The sequence below is a fragment of the Athene cunicularia genome, assembly GCF_003259725.1.
Source record: "Athene cunicularia isolate RWA chromosome 7 unlocalized genomic scaffold, athCun1 chr7_part2, whole genome shotgun sequence".
Lineage (NCBI taxonomy): Eukaryota > Metazoa > Chordata > Aves > Strigiformes > Strigidae > Athene > Athene cunicularia.
Window position 1 is genome coordinate 231097 of NW_020799108.1, and position 21722 is coordinate 252818.

At 37.4% G+C, this 21722-nt stretch overlaps 1 protein-coding gene across 7 annotated transcripts in view; it reads right to left on the reverse strand.

Moving 5' to 3' along the window:
• Positions 1–21722, reverse strand: part of ZNF385B (zinc finger protein 385B) — a 176968-nt gene that overhangs the window by 87818 nt on the left and 67428 nt on the right. The window contains exon 2 of one of the 7 annotated variants that reach the window (XM_026853321.1): positions 6210–6463. The exons of the other annotated variants lie outside the window; for them this stretch is intronic. Within the exon in view, the coding sequence (XP_026709122.1) occupies positions 6210–6228 (19 nt within the window). The 5' untranslated portion in view covers positions 6229–6463. The remainder of the gene's footprint in view (positions 1–6209; positions 6464–21722) is intronic. 7 annotated transcript variants of the gene reach the window in all.

Below are 21722 nucleotides of genomic sequence, written 5' to 3' on the forward strand. Positions count from 1 at the left end.
TAATATCAACAACTGATTAATTTTCACACAGTATACAGAGCACATGAATCAACCTAAGAATAGCCCTGGAAGCTATTGCCAAACACAATCTCTAATCTGCATAATCCTCTTAAATTCAAACTTAAATAAAAGAGAAAATAAAGCTTGTTTTCAGTAGCATGGAACCTCCAAAATATTTTCAAACTCTTTAAAGGTGGAATTCTGGGAAAAACAACACAAGATACTTTAGCTACTTCTCCCAATTAAGAATTAGCTGCCTTCTCAGAATTGTTCTAATTTCCTATCTACCCTTAAGACATGGGCTACCAAAAAAAAAATAATTTAAAAAACTGATCAAGTAATATAGAACAACACAATATATTTTCACATCTTTAAAGTAATCATTGGGTGTTGCTTTTTAAATATATTACACTTTCTAATGAAAAAGCTGGCCTATGGCTGACTCATTAGCCTCGCTGTACCTATTTCATTCTGTCCTCCGAGTCTAGTTTCATGAAGGCCTCCTGATGTATGTTGGCAAGAACTACTTTCCTAAGAACAATGTAGTGCTGTATCCCTAAGTAATCATAAGTAACATAAAAGCAATTTAAGTCTCCAGAGTCTGCAATAGTTCTATTTTAACAATTATATATTATATACAAGGATATATAATATTTTGGTTTCTTTACACCAAATTTAACACAACTATGTATAGGACAAGTTTAGGGTTTTTTGGGGGGCAGTGTTTCGTTTTGGGGTTTTACTTCTATTCATAGCCTTTTCTCAATCAGTCAAAACAGGCTATTCTACAGGCTTAGGACAGACACCATCCAAGTTGTTGAGCAATATGGTAGTGTTATGTAATATGGTAAAAGTTATGACTGCATGCTCTCCTCAGCAAGAACAAGAAATGCAGGTCACAGCGAGCAAGATATGGTGAGATGAACTTGAGCACTCTTTTTTGCGTTTAGCAAATGTCTTGACATTTAACAATGCATGTATTGTTGTAGAATAACAAAGAGGAGGAAGTCAAAAAGAAATTTTCTTTCCACCATTCTGAAAGCTCTTTCTTCAGATTCCCCATAAAATTTAGAAAGAACAATCTTAAACTGAATTTGACGACTAAAAATCATAGCATCACCAAGGACATACATTTTAGTTAATGTCTAACTACCTGCTAAAATCAGAGAAAAAAAAATTACTTCAGAATATAATTTAGTTATATATGCAAGTCTTTTTTTTCATTCTAGTACCACACAAGCACACCCATATAAGCAGGATGCTAAGTAAGAAAACAGTATCAAATGGAGCTCTGCATAGGCATGAAGATACTAGTCGGCCAGCAGGCGGGTTTTGAAAATAACATAAATGCTGGTGCGATGCCTCATCACTTGTGGATAACTGCACCTATCACTGTTACATCAGTCATTACCTCTTCAAATAAAGGAATCTGCTTTATCAGGAAACACTGGTCGTTGGTTTGAATCTACACCCAAAGGGTGTATATAGAATTCCTTTGGTGAGCACTGCCCTTTGAAACATGCAAGCCTGAGATACGGTTCTCTTTGGTAACAACTGTTAATGAAATTACTTAATAAAACAGAGATTTCAATCACAAAGACTACAAAAGTTTATTTGTGTCATAGCATGAGCCTAACTTCACTGTCTGGCTTGCATTACTACAATAGACAGCACATTTAGAACAACTAGGAGGCTTGCACATTACTTTTTACTGTAAGACCATGTTTTTCAGTAGCTTATAATTTGTCAGTCTAAGTTTTCCTTGCCTGGTTTAAATTTTTATTACTGTTTTAAATTTTAAGTCACTACTGAGAACATATAACTGTATGGAATATACACATGAACAAAGAAAAACTGGTAGACATCACCCAGTGAGGATTACCTAATGCTGTCCATTGAGAAAGATTCTTAAAATTTTGGGTAACTTCTCACATTTCTGTTGATCGTTGATACTTGGAAGAATCTCCTAAGCATCTCCACCTAATCTTTGATTTATTGATGTACCTTCTGAAGGGTTAAAAATCACCAGTTCCTACCCTCACCTTTGCCCCAGAGAGATTTCAACAGCCTACCAAAAAACTGACCAATCTCAGAAAGAACCATGCTACTTCTGAAGCTCATGCCATACCCACAACCTTCACACACCAGGGTAAAAGAGCAAAATGTCCACTCTCAAAACTGAAATTTAGTGCAGTACTTCAGCTACTTCCTCTCTTTCCAATGGACAGGTCTCCTCCAGAGGTATGAGGACAGGCGGGCCTTTCTCTCAACCATTCTTTGCAGGTAGCACATGCCTACCCACAGAAATCAGGGAACAACACCATTTTTCAGAGTCCTCACAAGAAGAATGTTGGAAACAAGAGGAACTAAGGTTTAGCTTCCTCTTACAAGTTTCTGGATTCAGCAACTTTTTGCTTGAATTGAAAATTGCCAACTTTTATTGTCAGATAATATTATTAGCCCTGTAGATAAGACAATAATGGGAAATAGTAAGTATACCATCCCCTGTCCCTTCGTGTTCCTTTCTGGTTGCACTGAGGTCAGTTACGTTCTGGCTTCCCTTTGCCTATCTGCCTGCAATGAAGGCAGAGCTTCTCCCTAAAGGCACACAGAACAAACAGAATAAACATCACAGAAAAGAATTAAAGGAAGATATAAGTAAATCATACATACAGAAATTCCTTATCTATGCCCAAGCAAGCTGTATCAGGATCAGATTTTTCCTCGACTAATCTTCTTTAGAGACTCACAAAAACACTAATGAAAGATCTGATCAAAATCCCAGAAATTAAAGGAGAAAACTGTTCCAAATATAACATACTTCTAAACAATCCCTTGTTTTAATTGCACAACTCCAAATCTCAGTCAACAAGATTCCGCAGAATTCAAGCCAAACCCATCCCCAACTGTACACGTCTAACTAAAAAAGAAAGCTGTTGTTCAGATAGATCCTACCTGTTTTTACCAGTTAAACCAAGTTTTGTAGGAGAGAGTACTGCTTGCCTCTGTGTCCATTACCTATTGATTGTTGTGTAAATATTAGGCTTCCTGCTTGGGGAGAAACTACTGCAAAGTTTCTTTCAGTTCTGTTTGCACATTTCAAACTTGTGCGTGGTTTAGAACAAGGAAGTTTATGTAATGTTCCCATGAAAGTGCAGTACATCATGGCTTATTTTAATTCAGGTATGAATACATGACACAGATGAATTCACAAAACACTCCTTTCATCTGAAATTTTAGTAGTAACCCTTTTTCCCCTGCAGGTTTAAGCAGCTTTAAGTGACAAAATGATTATACTTTCCTGTTTCAATAAAGCAATACTGGATAGAAACAGCTTAGGATGAATCTTTCCTGAATTTATTCAAATATGAATACACCATCAACTATAAGGATATTTGAATAAGTCATTCTAAAACATCTCAGTGTTCCCTACAGCTATAGAATATAATGATTTTAAACTTTGCTCAAAGCATTTTAGTATTACAGCACGTAACAGCATCTTTTCCCCAAAGGCCAAGTTTTTAAGCACTGAACAAACCCAAGTATCTGTTTGCAAACCAAGAAATCTGTATATACATCTGGGATATTCACCTATCTAGACATAAACCTATGATGCAAATTTTATTTGTGCACTACCCATTACTAGTGCCCATCACTGAAATACTTGCTTACTTGTAAAGCTGGCTTTATCTTTGCTACAGAGGAAGCTTTTTAAATTGCTGTTATCAGGAAGTAATATTGGGAAAGTGACGGTGGAGTACTTCTGGATTACCACTCTTTACCCAACACCTCCCACAGGCTCTGAGTCCTGTTCAAACACTCCCTTCTTAGGACCCTCTGTGACCCCCATTGCTACCTCTTGCCCCTGTGACTCAGAGCCTGCTTCCCCAAAAGCAGGGTCAGCGGTAGTCACTGCCACCAGCAAGGGTTAGTCATTTTTCCTCATCTGGCAGCATTTGTGCTGCTCAGGTCTCGCTGAAATTCATATCCTCTTTGGTGCACAAGCTTCCAAGTTTTATTGCGTTTCCACTCTCAACAGAGTATCTCTCTCAGCTTAAGAGAGCTGCATGTTCTGCATAAAACAGTTCTGATGAGTCCAAAGTGAGGTTTTTTGGTTAGTTGGGTTTCTTTGTTGTTTTGGGGTGGGGTTTTTTGGTTTTGGGGGTTTTTTTTTTACACTTTCTGGATAGACAGAATTTCCTCTATTGTTTTCATCACATTGCAACTGTCCCCAAAGGCTTGACACCAATTTTTGAACTCTTACTTCTCTCTCTCAGCCTGCCAGCCATTTTTCCAGGACACCGTTGGCTTGGGCTTGTCGTCCACCAGCCAAGGGCAGCAGACAGACAATGCCAGCACAGACTTCCCATCACCTATGCCTTGTCTTCCAGGTGTCAGGAACAACCCAAGATTTTTGGGCTGCCTGCACTGCCCACAGCAAATGGCTACTCGGCAGTGCATGGCAGGATGGCCCGTTCCTGTGGGCTGTCAGATAAGCCACGCTGGAAAAACAAAGATAAATACGAATCCAGACATTACCATGATAACAGTAGCACAGGGAAATTATGACGAGTGATGTTTAACTAAGCATCCTAAAGGTGGCATGGAAGGTGTGGATTGCTGCAAGTTCAGAGAGAGTTAATACATTTCTAAATACAGAATGCTGAAATCGCATTAAGGGAGCAACAGAAACAACCAAATCACCAGATTTCTCTCAGACTTCTCTGTTAAAACCTTCTACAACATGTATTTCTTTGCAATACAGAAAATTGTCATGGCTATGACTGAATACACAAAATGACAAAGAAGCAGCAAAGGTCTAGAAAAATCAGAGAGCATTTACCTACCACAAAGAATTCAGTATCCAAGCTGTAAAACAATGATCATCAAACAAACTATAAGAACAATGTCACAGACACATATATGGAGAAAATAACAATAAGGGATAAATGTTTATGAAAATAGCTATATTTGCAGCTCTGAAGCATCTACAAACACACAACCTGATTTGCTGAAATCTGAACAGCTTCATTAGACTAAGATGAATACTGCACTAATCCTAAATTCTGCCTAATAAAAACATCTCCCCAGGCCATTTTCATGTTTTTAGAAAGTTAAAACAGGTGATAGTAACCAAAAATTATGGTCGATGGATACATACCGATTTTTGTAAAAAAAGAGAAAAAAAAGTAGCTTTAAAAGCAATGGAATCCTATGAAATGGAATTTGCCACAGTCTGAGGACGATCATACTTACACAGAGCAGAGGGTATTTTATAACAATCAATTCACAGAAAATTAGCATCATATTAGTATTTATTTCAACATCTGAAAAAACTATCAATGACATTCCTCTAAACAAGGTTGCCTTGTGTAAAAAAAAATAAAAAAATAAAAAAAATTAAAAATGTTTTCTATAAGCTAATCATCTAAATATAAACAGGACTTTGAGGATAGAAAGAGAGCATTTATGTTTTCAACCTAACAAGGCATCCTAAGAGGAACTTTCTGAAAGCATCGTGCACATTTTTAACGCTGCAGCTAAGCAGCACAGTGTAATCTGCAACATATTAACATTTCATAAGCTCAGTAATTTGAAGTTGTTCTTTAAAATACACATGAAGGCATTCTCTATTTCAAATGCTATTACTATTCATGGTTACTGAAACTATTATATAACATAGTATCAGTCAACAGGATTTAGCGGCATAATGCTAAAAGGAAATTAAAGACATACAATAATCAAGCATTACATTTTTACAGTAAACCATCAGTGTGCTTACAAATAAGAAACAAATTTATTTTAATATTTAAGAAATACATTCTTCCAATGGGCTTACTAACATGAATTTTCATTTATAGCCTTCCTTCAGAAAATGTCACGATTACCATCTGAACAGGGAAAAGAAAAAGATAAAGTTCAAATGCTGACTTTGGCATTTGTATTTCTCTGACGTAGTTTACCTAAAGATAAAAAGTATCTAAAAAAAATAGATCACAGGCACCCACAGTGCTAATACTTCCTAATTCGACTACTCAGTTCCTAAACTACAGCAAATGAGAGCAGCTTTCACTAATGGATTGCTATTAAAAATAAATCAGCAAAACAGTGCATGTATTTCTCTTTCCATACAGCTGGAGCGAGCATACAGCCGTCTATTATGCACCTAGTTGAAAGACAGATTTCAGCCTCCACATGGAATTACTTACCCAGAAGCATGTTTCTCATCTACAGTTAGTTCAGCAGAATAGAAAGTTCTGTACAATAGATCTAGCAAAGGGAAAGTTCTCACAAGCTCCTTTTAGACTTGGTGCAAGTTTTGAGTAGGGCTTGAACTTGAGCTGCTGAGAAATATGCCTTGCCCCATAAAGCTGCTGGGACACCTTACTTCACTCTCATTGGTGAATGACACCTCTTCAGACTATGCAGAAGTGATGCAGAGACAGGCAGTAGCTGGTGCCACCTTAATTTAACAAAACCATAAAAAAAAAGTTGTCACTTCATTGAAGCTTCGAAGTTATATACTTTAATATATCTCTCCTGCAACTGGTTTTAGTTGCCCATATTTGACCAAGGGAAAAACTCCCTACTGAATGACTGTATTAATCTAAGTAACTCTACTGTATTACTCTAAGTAATACAGCATATCAAGGAAAATCTAAATGGTAGACTAAACTCAAGTTTTGCAAAAGCGAATGCCCCATTTTTCCATAGTGCTTGATTACATCACAGGTGAATTTGCCTCCTCTGATACAAAGGTCTTCCCTTAAAGAAATACCAGCAGGGACCTGTTTTAGGATTTATTTTGTTTAGCTCAGAAGTCACCTAAGAGAGTAATTTGGATATGGAATAGAAGCATTTATAACACTGCTGCTATCATGCAAAATACCTATGGTCCACTAAAACCCAGCAAAGACTGTTTTTGCACCGTTAAAAGTGAGTACTGCTATGAAGAGAAAAAACCTCTCTTCCTATTACAAAAGCAAAAGACATGTCATCTGAAAGCTGGGACTCAAATCATAAGCTTTGAACAGAAAGACATACTCATGCCCTGCATCCCCTCACTTTGGGATGTACTATGTCAGTACACCACAGCTGGGGTCTGCACAGAACTTCTGACTCTCCAAAAGAATTTTTCCAAGAGCATCCTAGTAAGGATTCTTGACAGAAAGAGTTTAATTAAATAAATATATATATATATATATATATACACACACATATATACATATACATATATATATATATATATATATCTCCATCCAAGAGCATTAGGGACAGATTTTTATCTGATGCAATTTGCAATTGCAATAATGTCAGATAATTCCCCGTGGAGAAACTGAGGGTTATTAGAAGAAACCTTATATATAACCCTTTCACTTCAGTGCTTTGCCTTAAATGTAGAGAGTTAAGATTTACTTGACATCATTTATTTTTTTACAAAAGTGAAGGGATGGGAGGAGGGGTAGAAGAGAACTTTAAAGAGCAAATTACTTGGAACAAACTTCCATATACCTAGAAGTACTAGACAAAATTTTTGTGACCAGTTTAATTCTGTACCCAGTCCTTAATAAAACATATTGTTCCAGTGACAACACTCTTCTCTAGGGTGTGACTATTGGTTACTCAAAACAGCACATACAAAACTTTAGCTTGATCTTATTTTATTCTACAACCTCCTACTCCTCATTTTTTCTACTAAAAGGGGAATTACTTTGATAATTGCCTGCCAACATGACTTGGCAGCAATTACATGATTTTGTTACATGTCCTGAAATATTTGGTATTCTTGTTAAAATCCCTTCCTTTAAAAAAAAAAAAAAAAAGAAAAAAAAGAGGGGGGTGGGCACTGCTAGCAGTAACCATCACAGAAAAACAGTGGAAAAAATGAATCAGGTTTGACATAAAAAAGGCAAATAAAAATGAAACCCAATTAAAAATAAACTCCTCTGATTTTTAAGCAAATCTTGTGATCTTGGAAGATGTGACTCATTCTTATTGCACAACTGGGACTGGCAGCACCAAACCTCTATGAAACTTTATGTGCGTTTTATATAGACTCTGATGACTTAGCAAGATGACCGGTATTCCCAAATAAATACTACGTTCTCTCATGCTGACAGTAATACTAATACTTGTATTTTCTGTGATGTCAAAGGATTATTTTTTTTTTAAATTTCACTAACTGCAGAAGTGTCTCACACATTCCATAAGCACACAGTATGTTTATGCATTATAGGAAGACAAAATGGCAAGGACTATATCCCCCCCTGAACTGGCAGCCATGGTTCCCCCACTCCCTCCACTTGTTTCAATGACTGTAATGACTCTTTTTTTGGCAGTGTTTGATAGTTCCTTGCTAAAGCCATTACAATGCACTAGCATGCTCAGGTTTAACCACGTAGCTGGTTCATTGTACTTTAGCTCCCTTCTATTTCCATTTCCCTCTCAATAGTATATAACAGCTCGTCTCACAGAAGACCAGTCTTTGGTTGCAGAGGAAGGTCTTAGAACTCACTAATCTTGGTTTTAATGTTTTAGCCTGCCCTCTAGCTCACATCTAAAAATGTGATCTTCAGGACACAGTCAGCTTTAACTACCGATCTCTCTTCCCTTCCCTTTAAAACAACTACTGACTCCCATCTACTCTGCTAATGCCCACTGTCCCAAGATTTTCTTTTGTCCAAGAAGGCCGCCTCAGAAGTTCATAATCAACGCTGTCACAGCATGGATAGTTCCTCCACACCGCCAGCATGAAAACCTCTTTGGTTATGAAGGCATGCAAGCACAACAGATACAAGCACAACAGAGATGTGGGTAAGGAGAAAAGCAGGACAGCACTTTGTTTTGGGACATCAATTTGAGGTGATCATGCTGCTATTGCTATTCATGGTGCTAAAGAAGCAACAAGAGTAAGGAGAGGTGACAGAAGAGAGAGAGGAGAAACAGTGGAATACAGAGAAGAAAGATGAAAAAAAGGACTTAAAAATTGTATAATATACGAGAGAAGAATGAAATGAAAGGTCAAAATGTTATTGTAAGATAAGAGAAGGCAGAGAAGGAGAAATTAAAAGGAAGCAAAAACATTAAGGAGAAATGAAAGTAAAACAGTCAAAGAACAATGGTATATTAAATATGACAAAAGTGAACACGTTTTTTTCCAGCTAGTTATCAAGTGCTGACCTTCCAGAAGACAAGGTGGTACAACATTCACTGCAAGTGCGGTACCTACTACCACAAATCTAATTAAGGGGAAGAGAGAGAGCACAAGAGCATGCACACTAGGACCACAGAGCAACAAGAAAGGCCTCTTGAGAAGGTTATCTGCAGGCAAGTGAACTCAAGTCTCATTCATGCGCAACTCCTGTAGACAAAGAATAAAGAGCTGACATACAGCTCAAGTGGTAAGATGCTCAGGTGATGTCTTTAAAAAAAAAAAAGTTCATGCTTTAAATTTTTTTCCCCCTGTATTTTCCTAGTACCTCTCTTTCATATGTGGAGGCTGGAGAAGTGGCATTTTGAGCATTTATAACACATTATTTATCATCTCTGACTAACAAGTTTTACTAACAAACAAAAGTCACCTAGAATCCATCAATCTCTACACAAAACATTGTGTTTAGACTTCCATTCTTCCTACATCCATTCTCTGCCCCCAGACTACTTTGATACAGGCAAGTCTCCCCAGTAGACTGCAATATAACTTGCTTGTATTTCGTCTGATGTTCAGAAACTTGGAGAATTTTACTGTCAGGATGTAATTGAAGAAAAATAAGACAGTGTATGTAGATGTGTCATATTTTCAGCTTGAGTACAGAGCAAATCATCCTTCCAGAAGTCCAAAATTTAGCACTATGGACTTCTGGAGAGATTAGTGTCAAACAGCAATAATAGTACCTGACTGTCAAATTCATGAGAGGCTTCTCTGCACGGCCATGCTTGGATCCTTAACGTTTGGTCCTTTGCTTTTCACACAAGAACAACACTCTAGGCTTGTTGTACCTGTTTTCAAGGTTGTATCTTCAGCGCACCATATACTAGTCACCTACAGAAGTGCTGCAGAAGCTTTTCATGAAAGAAAAAGTGTGCTATAGATACTACATCTAGTAATAACATAAAATTTAAAGACAAAGTTTACTAGTTAGGGTTTGACCTTATTGTTATTGTACTACCCATCATGGTTCTTATTCCTCAGTTTTGTTCACTAGATATTTTCACATATGTATTTTGAACACAAGAATGCTACTGTTAAGATCTTAGCTAAAACAAATATCATGAATATCTCAATGAATTTATAATGATACATGGAACATCACTCTAATGAACTACAAGCACTCTCCAGAGTCACTGACTTAAACCAGCGACCAGTATGTGAAATGACGAACCTTTGGTCAATAAACCTGTTGTAATAAAGGATTCATACCAGTAATCCAAACTTTGCTAAGCACAGGGAGTGCCAAATCATCCATGCTTTGCTTCTGAAATTCAAGGTGGGAAACAAAGTAAAGGCAATCTAACTTTGTCAGGAGAATACTGAAGACCTGTCAGACATTCTGGGGAATCTACTGGCCACACCTGAGTAGTATTTCAGTCCAACGCATTTAATACATTCCCTAAGAATCATCTCAGTTTGAAGGAGGAAAACAGAAGTGAGGTAGAATAACCTGACCCTACTGTACAGACACACAGAAACAAGCAGAAGACATCATCAAGCACATGTGCAGTGAGTAACAGCTAAATCCCTCTCTCACTAGATAAATTTCACAAGACATGACGAACTTCCAAGGCTTCTCAGAAATCTCTCCAAACAGAAAAGTATTGAATCAAAGAGTTCAATTATTCTTTGAGTCTTTTTCCCACATCAGGTTAGTGAGTTGTGGTATTATACATGAAGACACAGGCTCAAAGCAGAGGTCAGCAACTGTATTCTCCCAAACTCTCAAATCATAACCCCAAGACTTATGCACATCCAGTCAAATATGAATTACAGCTCTTTGTCTTCCTCTCATACAGAGCACTAGGTCCAGCCCTCACTAAAAGTTTTGCTCTAGGAGAATTTAGAAAGGCAACATTTAAGTCTGCCCCTCTCATAGTAAAAACATATTTGAAATTAATATTAAAGGACTATTAAAAACTACCAGCTCACACTGTGTATCTTGTTACTTGTGCTTCCATGAAGTAAACCCTGCTTATTGCTAGTTGTCTGTATATCTACTTCACACAGATGCTTCACACATATATTCACGTGTGTATACATGCCATTAAACTTCACACTCTGTACTTTGTTGAATGCTAAATAATAAAACAATATTTCTGTTCCAGTTTACAGTAGTCAGAAAAAGAAAATATGTATCATTACATTCCAGATCCTTAGATCTTAATTTTGCCATGAGAAGTGAACTACAGCGCATCCTCAAAGATGACATTTTACCTTCAACCATTTCTCCTAGGAGACAGGCGAGATGACAAATATATTCCCCTATATGTTATCCTTTTATGGAGCATAGAAGTCTTTCCATACGTAGCAACTAGGTGTCACTCTGTTTAAGACATGCACCTTTGTCATGGCAAAGGGTAAGACAGCCATAAGAACTTAGTGTAATTTAATTCTCACCCTGAACAGAGATCTTCATAGACAAATTTTTAAATCTTTCTCCACCCTCAAGGATTGCAGTGGATCCAACAGGTGTGCAGCCCTCAAGGCCCTAACAGATACTGATGAGAATATCAAAGGCATGCCACTCCAATTATAAAGGTACAGCAAAACCTACTTTTGTTCAAACCAATAATCACCACTGCCCCATCTCACTTGCTACTTTGACCCAAGAATTTGTCATTATAAGGTCTAGATGACAACAAATGTTTTAGGACCCATCCCAGTACTTACTTATGAAAGTACTTCGCTGAAGTTGGAAAAAGAGAACAAACTTAGTTTCTGCTTAGGATCTTGTGCTCCCAAACACTGGAGAAGAAGATGTTTCCCAGGCAGTATATCAGATCTCCTTAATTCTTTATCACGAGCATGCAGATTCTGAAAGACTCATCACATCAGAGTCCTCTAACTCTGTTTATATTGTATTCTGTATAACCTTCAGAAAAAACTTAGAATTGAAAAGACAGTATATTTGGAAATGGCAAAAATTAAGTCATATATATCTCTTCCTCAATTTTTCCTTCCAAAATTCAAATACATATATACATTTATCATAATGTTAATGATAGAGTTCCTAAATAATGTGAACAAAGGGGAATCACACTAAGCTGCTGCAAGTTAGTCTAAAAAATTCTATAAAACATTGCTTGATGCTTTTTAATAATATGTATTACAGTAGTGCTGAGAGGTGTCAAATGACATCAAGCTCCACAGTACTGAACTCTACATACACAATAAAGAATTCCTGACCTAAGAGACTACAGTTCAAGTAAGCAATACCAAAAAAAGATATGTGACAAGTACATCAAGCTTTATGTATAATTAATTAAAGCATCTGTGACTTTCCCAAAGTGAAAAAGAACTACGTGATATGCCCTGCGTTATAATAACAAATCTCTACACAGCAAGTTCTAGTCTGATAATTTAATTCAGACATCTTTAATGGAGCTGGAAAAAGAGTTATCCCATCATACCAGATAAATCCCAGTGACATTACTCCTGAAATATAAGGTTTTTTAAGAAAGTGATGACATGCCATTAAATAAAAAAAAAAAAACGAAAACAAAACACCCAACAACAAAAAAACAAAAAACAAAACCCAAACAAAAAAACCCACAACAACTTAACATTCCAACATCACCGAGGAAGAAGCAACACTTGTGCTCCAGAGATTACCAAACTGTGGCGCAGACCTGCACAGGTAGGCTGGGGAAGTCTTTGTGCTTGAACAAAAGCGTAAGCACTTTCAAGTAGAAAGGGAAACGGAAAAGGGAGAAGGGGACAGGGATTTGGGTTGCTGAAAGCACTTTCTACAGCTTGGGCAGGGGGAGCATATTATGGCATACGTTGATACCAGTAAGAGCTACTGTCTGATTCTAAAGAAAGTATTTGACTTCACTGTCATGAATACCTTGAAAGAAACTCTTTAACTATCTTGAAAGCCACCCCTTTGACACCAGAAATATGAAAATACAGTAAAGACTGTGGGAGAGGAGCAAAAAAAGTTCCATGCAGATAATTTTTTTTTTTTTTAAATCAGCATGCTTCTCTCTTGTTAAGCCATAATAGATGTTAGCAAACCAATCATCAATTCAGATGACATAAATGGAAGCAGAGTAGGTCACAGTCACAGAAATGTTAGATTCATGATAACAAATGAGAAAGACATTTGCACTAACATGAAAAAGTACATTTAAGACAGCTTTCTAAGCCATTATTTAGTTTGAAAATACATTCAAATCCTTCCAGTGACACTAGGAGCCTTAGGAATTATTAAAAAAACCCCAAATGTAAACAAAACATGCGTACTGTTTGCAAGAATTAATATGTCAAAAAAGTTTGAACGTAGGCAGGAAGTATCAAGAGAGTTTTAATGAGAGAATGAAGCCATAAGAAATAAATGACACATCCAGGTATAATATGGACTGACAGCTCAAACTGCATTAATCCTCTGTTTTAATGACCATCTCATAAAAAAATATGAATTTGTCCTTCTCCCTCTCCTTGGAGTGTTTCAAAACAAAATTTTAAATTAGAAACAGCAGCATAGCAAAGACAAAAAACATTTGATGAGCTGATTTGTTTCATTTACATTTTTAAGGAGATAATGACACAATGATAAAGTTCATATTTTTGGCAGGACAGGACTTTTTTGTAACAAATACTCAGAGTTGATGACGGCATTGAGCCACTGACTTGTCCAAATTTGTGCTAGTAAAAGCCCCTAATTACCTTCTGATGCTTGAGTGCTGGGTTATGAAAAGAGAAACGTTCTGATAAAAGAAGACACAGAAAAAGAAATTAAACCATATCAAGAAACACCATCCCTGACTCACAGGCTCACTCATTAGGGGATCTTAGTGGCAGACTTATCCAAGATATTAATATCTATTTCTGTTCAGATTTTAATTTCTTTTTTTTTCCCCCTGAATGGACATTCTCATTTAATGGAAGGGCACAACAGGAAATTTCTACAGATGAACACATTTCTGAAAAAATGCAGGGCTGGAAGGCTGTACAGTCTAGTCCTAACCTGGGTGTTTCCACAGGACTCAAGTATGACACAGTGCCATTGTTACAGCATTTGTATTAATTCAGAGTTGTAAAACAGATGCTGAGGAAATTCTCCTGCCTTCAGGGGCTGAGTTGCTTAACCGGCCCAATCTGAGAAACACAATTTCTATTCATGCTCTGTAAATGTGAAGTGAGATGTCTGTTCTTCTGTGGACTGTGTATTGGTTCCAGTCTTCTCCCACACAGCCTCTTCAAGTTGGAGAGGAATTGCATGTTCCCGAGACTCCCTTTCCTTCAGTCCTTCTCTCGGTTTTCCTTTTCTTGGTCTTTCCATCTATCCCTTCTTAATTCACACTCGACTGTGCATAACTATGATGATACTGGCCCCTCTCTTCCTTTGCTTTTTCTTCTCACATAAGAATCCTTTTTGTCTTTGGTGCTGCTTGAGTTAGAAGCTGGGTTTTTTTCCTAGGTTCGCACAATAACTCATTCTGGAGCCTCTGTTCCAGTATTTCTGCAACACATCTGATCAATGGCACTAGCTTTGGAGCCAGCTGGAGAGAAAGCATGCTCTTCCATCAGCACAGCTACATTGCAGATCATGGGAAGGGAGAAAGCTGTAAGGAATGGAGACACCCAGCACACAAGAATCCACGTCAGGGTTATTTTGGACATGGAAGATGGGTGTGAGAAGATGATCAAGGACCCTGGCATTGCGGGTGGGGGTGGGGTGTCGTTTCTGGGGTAAGACAGCTGAATTTCAGTGTAGTAGGGCACAGACTGTTGTAATAAATTCCCTCTGAAGCAGATGGATGTCTGTTACTCTATGAAGGGACCAGTCTCTCAGAGCATGGTGACAAGTAGTAGCTTTGTTTTTATTTCAGCCTTAGGTGTGAAAGCCAATTAAACTGCTTAACTGACACAAGACCCAGAGTTAATTTTTCTTGGCAGCCAGCCTTCTCTTTCTACAAAGTTACTGAATTGTATGCATGGGCTTTGCAAAGACAGCATCTGTACAGACACATCAGAACTAAAAGCAGATTTACACCTGTTAAAATCCATCTCAAAGGTTTGCAGGTTCACAGATGCACACAGTTGTTTGAATGTTTCTGAGATTCTGTAAGTATTTATATCGACTACGAATATAAGCATATGCTCCCAAAGCTGTGTATGAGCAAGTGCAAGATATACAGAAGGTTGGCTTAAAATTGCCAGGCTTTGGATGGAAGAAGAAAAACAACCCTCCCCTCCACGACTCCAGGAACAGTGCAGCTGCAGTGGCTTCGCTGTCAGACCTCCACCTATACCATTCTGATGGAAAATTCCATCAGTTCGCTCTGCAGCTTCCAAAACTAATGCTTCTAAAAGCATCACGAGTTGTGTAGGGTATGTCGTTACAGCTCAAAAATCACAGCAACATCTCAGAGCGATTACTTGATCTTGAAATATTATCTCTGAAATCACATTATATTCGATAAGCTTTCCTCATAGAAGGTTATTTTCAATGTATACATGGCATCCTCTCTTTCCAATCTGGATAAAATACTAATCTTGCAATTTTAACCTCTAAGCTTCTTCTTTGACTCCTTAGCTGCCTTTTATCACATGCATTCAGGTATGTATTTCCTCCAGGGCATCCGAGACCAGTTTTATCCCTTTGGGACAACTTGCTCACATAGAACATCTTTTCTTTAACAGGGTACTCAGTCAGCTAATCCAAGTTCTCCAGCGACATTTAAAGCACTCACAGCATTAAGTAAGGTCATTTCAGACACCCATTATGAGTTTTGAAGCAACCTAATTTAATTAATCATAGATTGAAGTCATTTGGATTTGGTCAATCAGTCAGTTTGGTCAATTTGGTCAATTCATCGATTTTCTTGAAACAAATTTGTATGTTCTTCAACAGGTTCATAGCACTGCAGTCTGCCACACTTTTGACAAAGTGCCAACGTACTGCAATGCATGACAGGATGCAGATTTATAGCCATAAAAACATAACTGAGTTTTTAATTGTCATACAGAAAACAGATAAGCATCACAACTTTTTTTATTTTTAATACAACTGACATGCCTCTGCATTTTTTCTAATAAAAATCTCATTCAAATTAGGTTATTTCAACACCATTATTATCTAAATAAAAATACCAGAAGCGTCAAGCTATTTGACTAATCTTTTCCTAATCTAGAGATCATTCCAGAGGGCTATTTCACTATTATCTGTCACTCAATTCGATTTCCAAAAGCACTGAGCCTCTAAAACTACACAGATGCCAAACGAAACTGCAGACACTGTGTCCTTGGAAAACTGGGCCAGCTATCTTTTTGGGACTTGCAGTTCTTCAGATTCACCTCAGTTTAAGTCTGAGAAATCACAACTCAAGTTCTCTTTAAATGAATGGTGCTGAAACACAACAATTGCAATTACACCTGCTTATACAGGTAGTAATTTAAGGTGCCATAATAGGTTGGTTTCCTAATAAAAATATGGGCAAGATCTACTAATGTAGATGAGACTTACATCTGTCCTACTTGTAAATGATACTACAACACAGATTTTGTTGAGCAAGCCAGTTTGCTAGGGAAGCTTTATGAATTGCCACATAATGAAACACAAACAACAAACGTTCAGGAATAGATGAACTAAAAGTAACTGAATGAGATGGACACTGCAGTATAACCTGCACCTACCTCCTTTAGCCACAGAGCGTTTAGGCACCTACTGGCACTTACATAGTTTAATGGAAATCAGACAGAGTTTACATTGTCTTTTAAACATATAAAGGTTTTTTGGACTCTTTCCTTGAAAAAGTGCTCTGAATATTAAATAAAGTCTTGTCATCAGATCGCTCTATTTCCCAGTGTACCAAGTCATTCCTAAGTTCCTTGCTTTTCCCAGTTATGTCTGGCCTCTTGGGCTCAGGAAAAAAGTGATGGAGATCACTCAGTGTTTTCAAGTTTAACAAAATCATAGTTGTGTTCTTACAAATAGAAAGCTTCTAGTTTAGAGAAGCACGTTTTAAGTCACTTGAGTAGAAGATCATTTTCTTTGAATGAGTCTTTTTTTTAAATATGGACAAATTCCCATATCGTTCTTATGAACCACTCCAAAAAAACCTCAGGCCAGCATCAAGCATTTGATAGGATCACAGTGGAGAGAAACACTTTTGCACCCACTTCAAGTCCTCCAAAGGCAAATCAATTGCTGCACCAACACCAACATACTAGTGAAATAAGACTACAGGTCCTGTTAAAAGCCCTGCTGGGCAGCAGATGGAGCCAGCACCTACCTACAAAGCTAACAGAGTGACATTAAAGCCCTTTGTTCACTTGTCTTTACATTTTTCTTCAAGTCAGGCTAGTGAAGAAGTTGAACGTGCTTTGGTATATGAATTTGGGATAGAAAAGTCACCTGCTTCTTGTTTCCCCAAACCTTCTGACTGGTGTAGTGACTAACTGTAACTCAACCCTGCTATCCTGTGATCTGCACTACTTTACAACAACTCCATGTCACTACTTTTGTGGGTTTCTACTTACCTGGGATGTTCTCCTCAGGTGCTAGGCAGACATGATGAGAGCATTCAGAAATACGGCTGTACAGAGCAGCCTGCAAGGCTAGGTCATGCTATCTCATTTTAAAAGCAGATGAATAATGGCGGACTGTATTTTCAATCTCATTTTCGCTTCCTTCTGCAATACACAGAAATATCTGTACTGCCTGGGTATGGATTAACTAGGTAGTCTGGGCTTCCTGTCAGCACTATAGTATCACCAGTTAAAGTACCTTTACAAGTGCCTTTACTTAGTGAAGGGGCAGTGTGAGAAAGCAGCTCACCCTCTCTCAACCTATCCACAATTATTTAAGAAGCAGGGTATTATTCTACTATTTCTGTATTTTCAACGTATTTCTAGGTCTCCATGCCTACTGCTCTACTGAGCATGTCAGGTATCTTCCCTTATTTCACCAATTTCAAAGAAAAATTTAATGAGTACACAGTAGCTAAGCAGACTTAGCGCAAGATGAGCAGAAATGGTTGATCTTAGGATGATTTAGCCTTAGGTTTCCCCTTCTCAATTTCACATTCTTTAGATAAAAATAACATCTTTCTTAAAAATTTTCCTTTAAAAATTTGCTCCTTAGAGAGAAGCTTGAGAAAGAGTAAAATGACTTTGGTTTCTTCTTTAAAAACTGGACTTCTACAGAAAATGAAGAACACCACACATAGAGGTAAATCAGTGTTCAATTTGTCATCCCAAATCATTAAAAATATGTTGTGTATGTGAAAATAACTGCTTTTGGAAGTATAGGTTTCAAGATGTTTATACACAAAGCAAAATAAAAATTGCATAAAAGATAACTCACAGAAAGAAAAAAGCCTCTGTAATTAACTTAATGTCTTCAAATCCTACAAGCCAAGAACTTTACATCCTTCAAAATCAGTGAGAAGAATACAGACCAGTATCAGTCTTGCCCCAGAGCATATTCAGTGGGTAAACATGCACAGAGCAGCCATTCTCAAATACATCATGAGAAAGAGGTAGGTACCTCCTGAACTTAGAAAAAGAACCTTACAGAAAATTTTTGCCCTCTTTGGAAATAAATTGGACCTGCAGCCAAACAACTGTCTCACCTCAGTGTAAACAAACATGAAAGATTAGGAGCAACAGAACTGTGAAATACGAGTATTTCCACATTACGAAATCAGCAAAATAGTAATTCAGTACTTTACTCTTGGACATCTCTAAACAGAGTCACACAAGCACTCTCCTGTCTATTCCTCACAAACAGGCCACACTCACTTGTATCATTCAGCATTGCTGGCCCCTAACAAGAGAAAAACTGACTAATGAGACAAGCGTTGCTTCTGTACCAGAGCCAGATTTGAATCTAGACTGAAACTTGAGATGCAAAGAAGAGCCAGAGCAACTTTGTCTCAATGCTTCCTATAACCTTTCATTTTCATACAGGGAAGTTGACTGGGAACAGTTACATAAAGAGAAGCACCAAAATACATCTTCTTGCAACATCACATTCACTTTTTGAGGAAGGCCAATATCCTAGTTTTTCCTTACAGAGAAATGGACATCGTCTATCAATAAGAACACAGAGATAAAGAATGGAATAAAATAGAAACCATGTCTGACATTATTGGCTGTGAATCTAAACACAGATTGCGGAACAGCATAAACCAGCACTGGCTATTTCAACTACTTTCAAAATCTCAGTATGAAACAAAATTTTAATCTGAATTAAGATTAATCTTTAATCCTGGATCTCCCTCTACTAAGTGCTTGTCAGGCTTCACCTGGAATACTGTCTACAGTTCTGGTCCCCACAGATCAAGACAAACATGGACAGACTGGAGATGTACAAAGAAAAGCCCTGAAGATAACCAAAAGGCTGGAGAACCTGCCCTATGAGGAGAGACTCAAGGAGATGGGTCTCTTCTCATGGAAAAGACAAGGTTTAGGGGGGACATCAACACAGTATTTCAGTACTTAAAAGGCAGCTGCAGAGAGGATTGAGGCTCTCTCTTTGCAAGGAACCACATGAAGAGGACAAGGGGCAATGTGTACAAGTTACACTGGGACAGGTTTAATCTTGATACAAGAAAAAAATTTTTATAGTAAGATCAGTCATTCACTGGAACAACCTCCCCAGAGTCGTGGTGGAGTCCACGTTTCTGGACGTTTTCAAGATGCAACTGGACAGAGTGCTAGATAAGCTCATCCAGGGTCCCATTCCCAGGGAAGGTTGGACCAGATGGTCTTCTGAGGTCCCTTCCAACCTGGGCTGTTCTCCAATACTCTGATTAATCAGTTTTGCAAGAATATGTCATGATAAAGGTTATAAGTATACATATATATGCTGATGATGCCAAAAGACTTATGAAAAAAAATTCAATTTAGTGAAAAAATATCACCAGAATGCTAAATTAACGTAATACAATATTACCAAAGACCTTATCTCTTGTTCACCTTTTTCAAAACAGCCATTTAAACTCTGTGATGATTTCCACAATTCTGCTTGTATAGCATTTCTTGCTTAAGCAAGTTCTCAGTGACAGCCACTATGCATAGCACAGTCCATCAATGACAAAGAGTTTTATCTCATAACAGATAGAAGATCTAAACATGCGGTTCTAGAGCACAAAAACAACATTAAGAAATCTCATTAAGTCTACACTCATGAAATAACCCACAAGGGAAAGTGGCCATCTATATTGCTAACAGCCACCTACCAAAATCCCCGTAGACTACGTGAAATGATTGAGTCCACTCTTTGTACAAAACCCTGAGAGATGAAAAGCTATTGTTCTTATGACTAAATGATCACAACTCAAAATACTGTGACTTAAAATTTTCAAGATATAAAAATTCCAAGAATGATCCAGTCAAGTGGCTTTTAAAAAATCTCTACTGCTCTATGCATTCTCTGAAGCCCTAGTATCAAAGTGACATAGGAAATCCACTTTTATATTCTAACAAAAATTATTACCCATAATACCAGGGTTTGGAAAGGTGAATGAAATGGAAATTTCATGTCTTCAGCTTCAGCTGCTAAAACATGAGGGGAAAACGCACACAAACACTCCCCACACACACACCCCCCAAACCACTACAGTTTGTCAAGTTTTATTTTCTCTCGTTACTATAACATTGACAAGAAAGTGTTTGTGGATTGTAACTAGCTGCAATAGCACCTAATATTGCATGCTCTGTGCTCCTCTTCCTCAGAGAAGGTGTTTTTTTGTAGCAGACAAGAATAGCCAGTCAATGCTGACCTGGAAATGGGTTCATTATCATTTCCCATAAGACTAGTGTCTTACTATGAAATATATTCAGTAGTTTTACAAACAGAAAGGTCAAATCCCAAAACCTTTATTCATCTTGTACCTGCCATTTTTGTGTTGTCTATCCACAACAAAATTTAATTCGCCAGAATAAAGCTATTTATCAGTTTTCAGTATAATACATTACCTTGCCACAAGTTCTTTCTTCTTCCCTACCTTACTCATGTGAACTTTGTTATTGCAGTATTAGTTACTGGGTTTACTTAAATCATTTCTTCTCTGTTACACCTTAAAACATTGTAACAAGACAGACCATAATAAAGTATCAGCTGATTCTTCAAGACCTCTACAACTGGTTTTAATTCTTTTCTATGCCGATGAGAGCTAGCACCAGCAGTCAAATAAAAAAAAAAAAAGAAAAAAAAGGCATAAAAAAATAAGTTGTGCTAAATGATACCAGTTCTCAAAATGAGAGACTAGCCCGTTAGTATAAGAATGTAGCTTAAAATTTAGACATAGCCTGCTGTTCAGACATCTTCAAGAAAGGAACCAAACAGAGGTTGGTAAGACTGTCTTTCAAGCATCTCTATTACAATAATATGTAAGAGTTCAAATGTTTACTTCCCAATACTGTTAAAATGGAGCTTTAATACTGCTCATAATAGATGGAATTTTTATATAGAAGTTTCTACAATATTGTTATTAAGCTCAATTGAACTAAAATTAAAATAATTGTAAAAATACATGCTTCCCCCCCCCCCCCC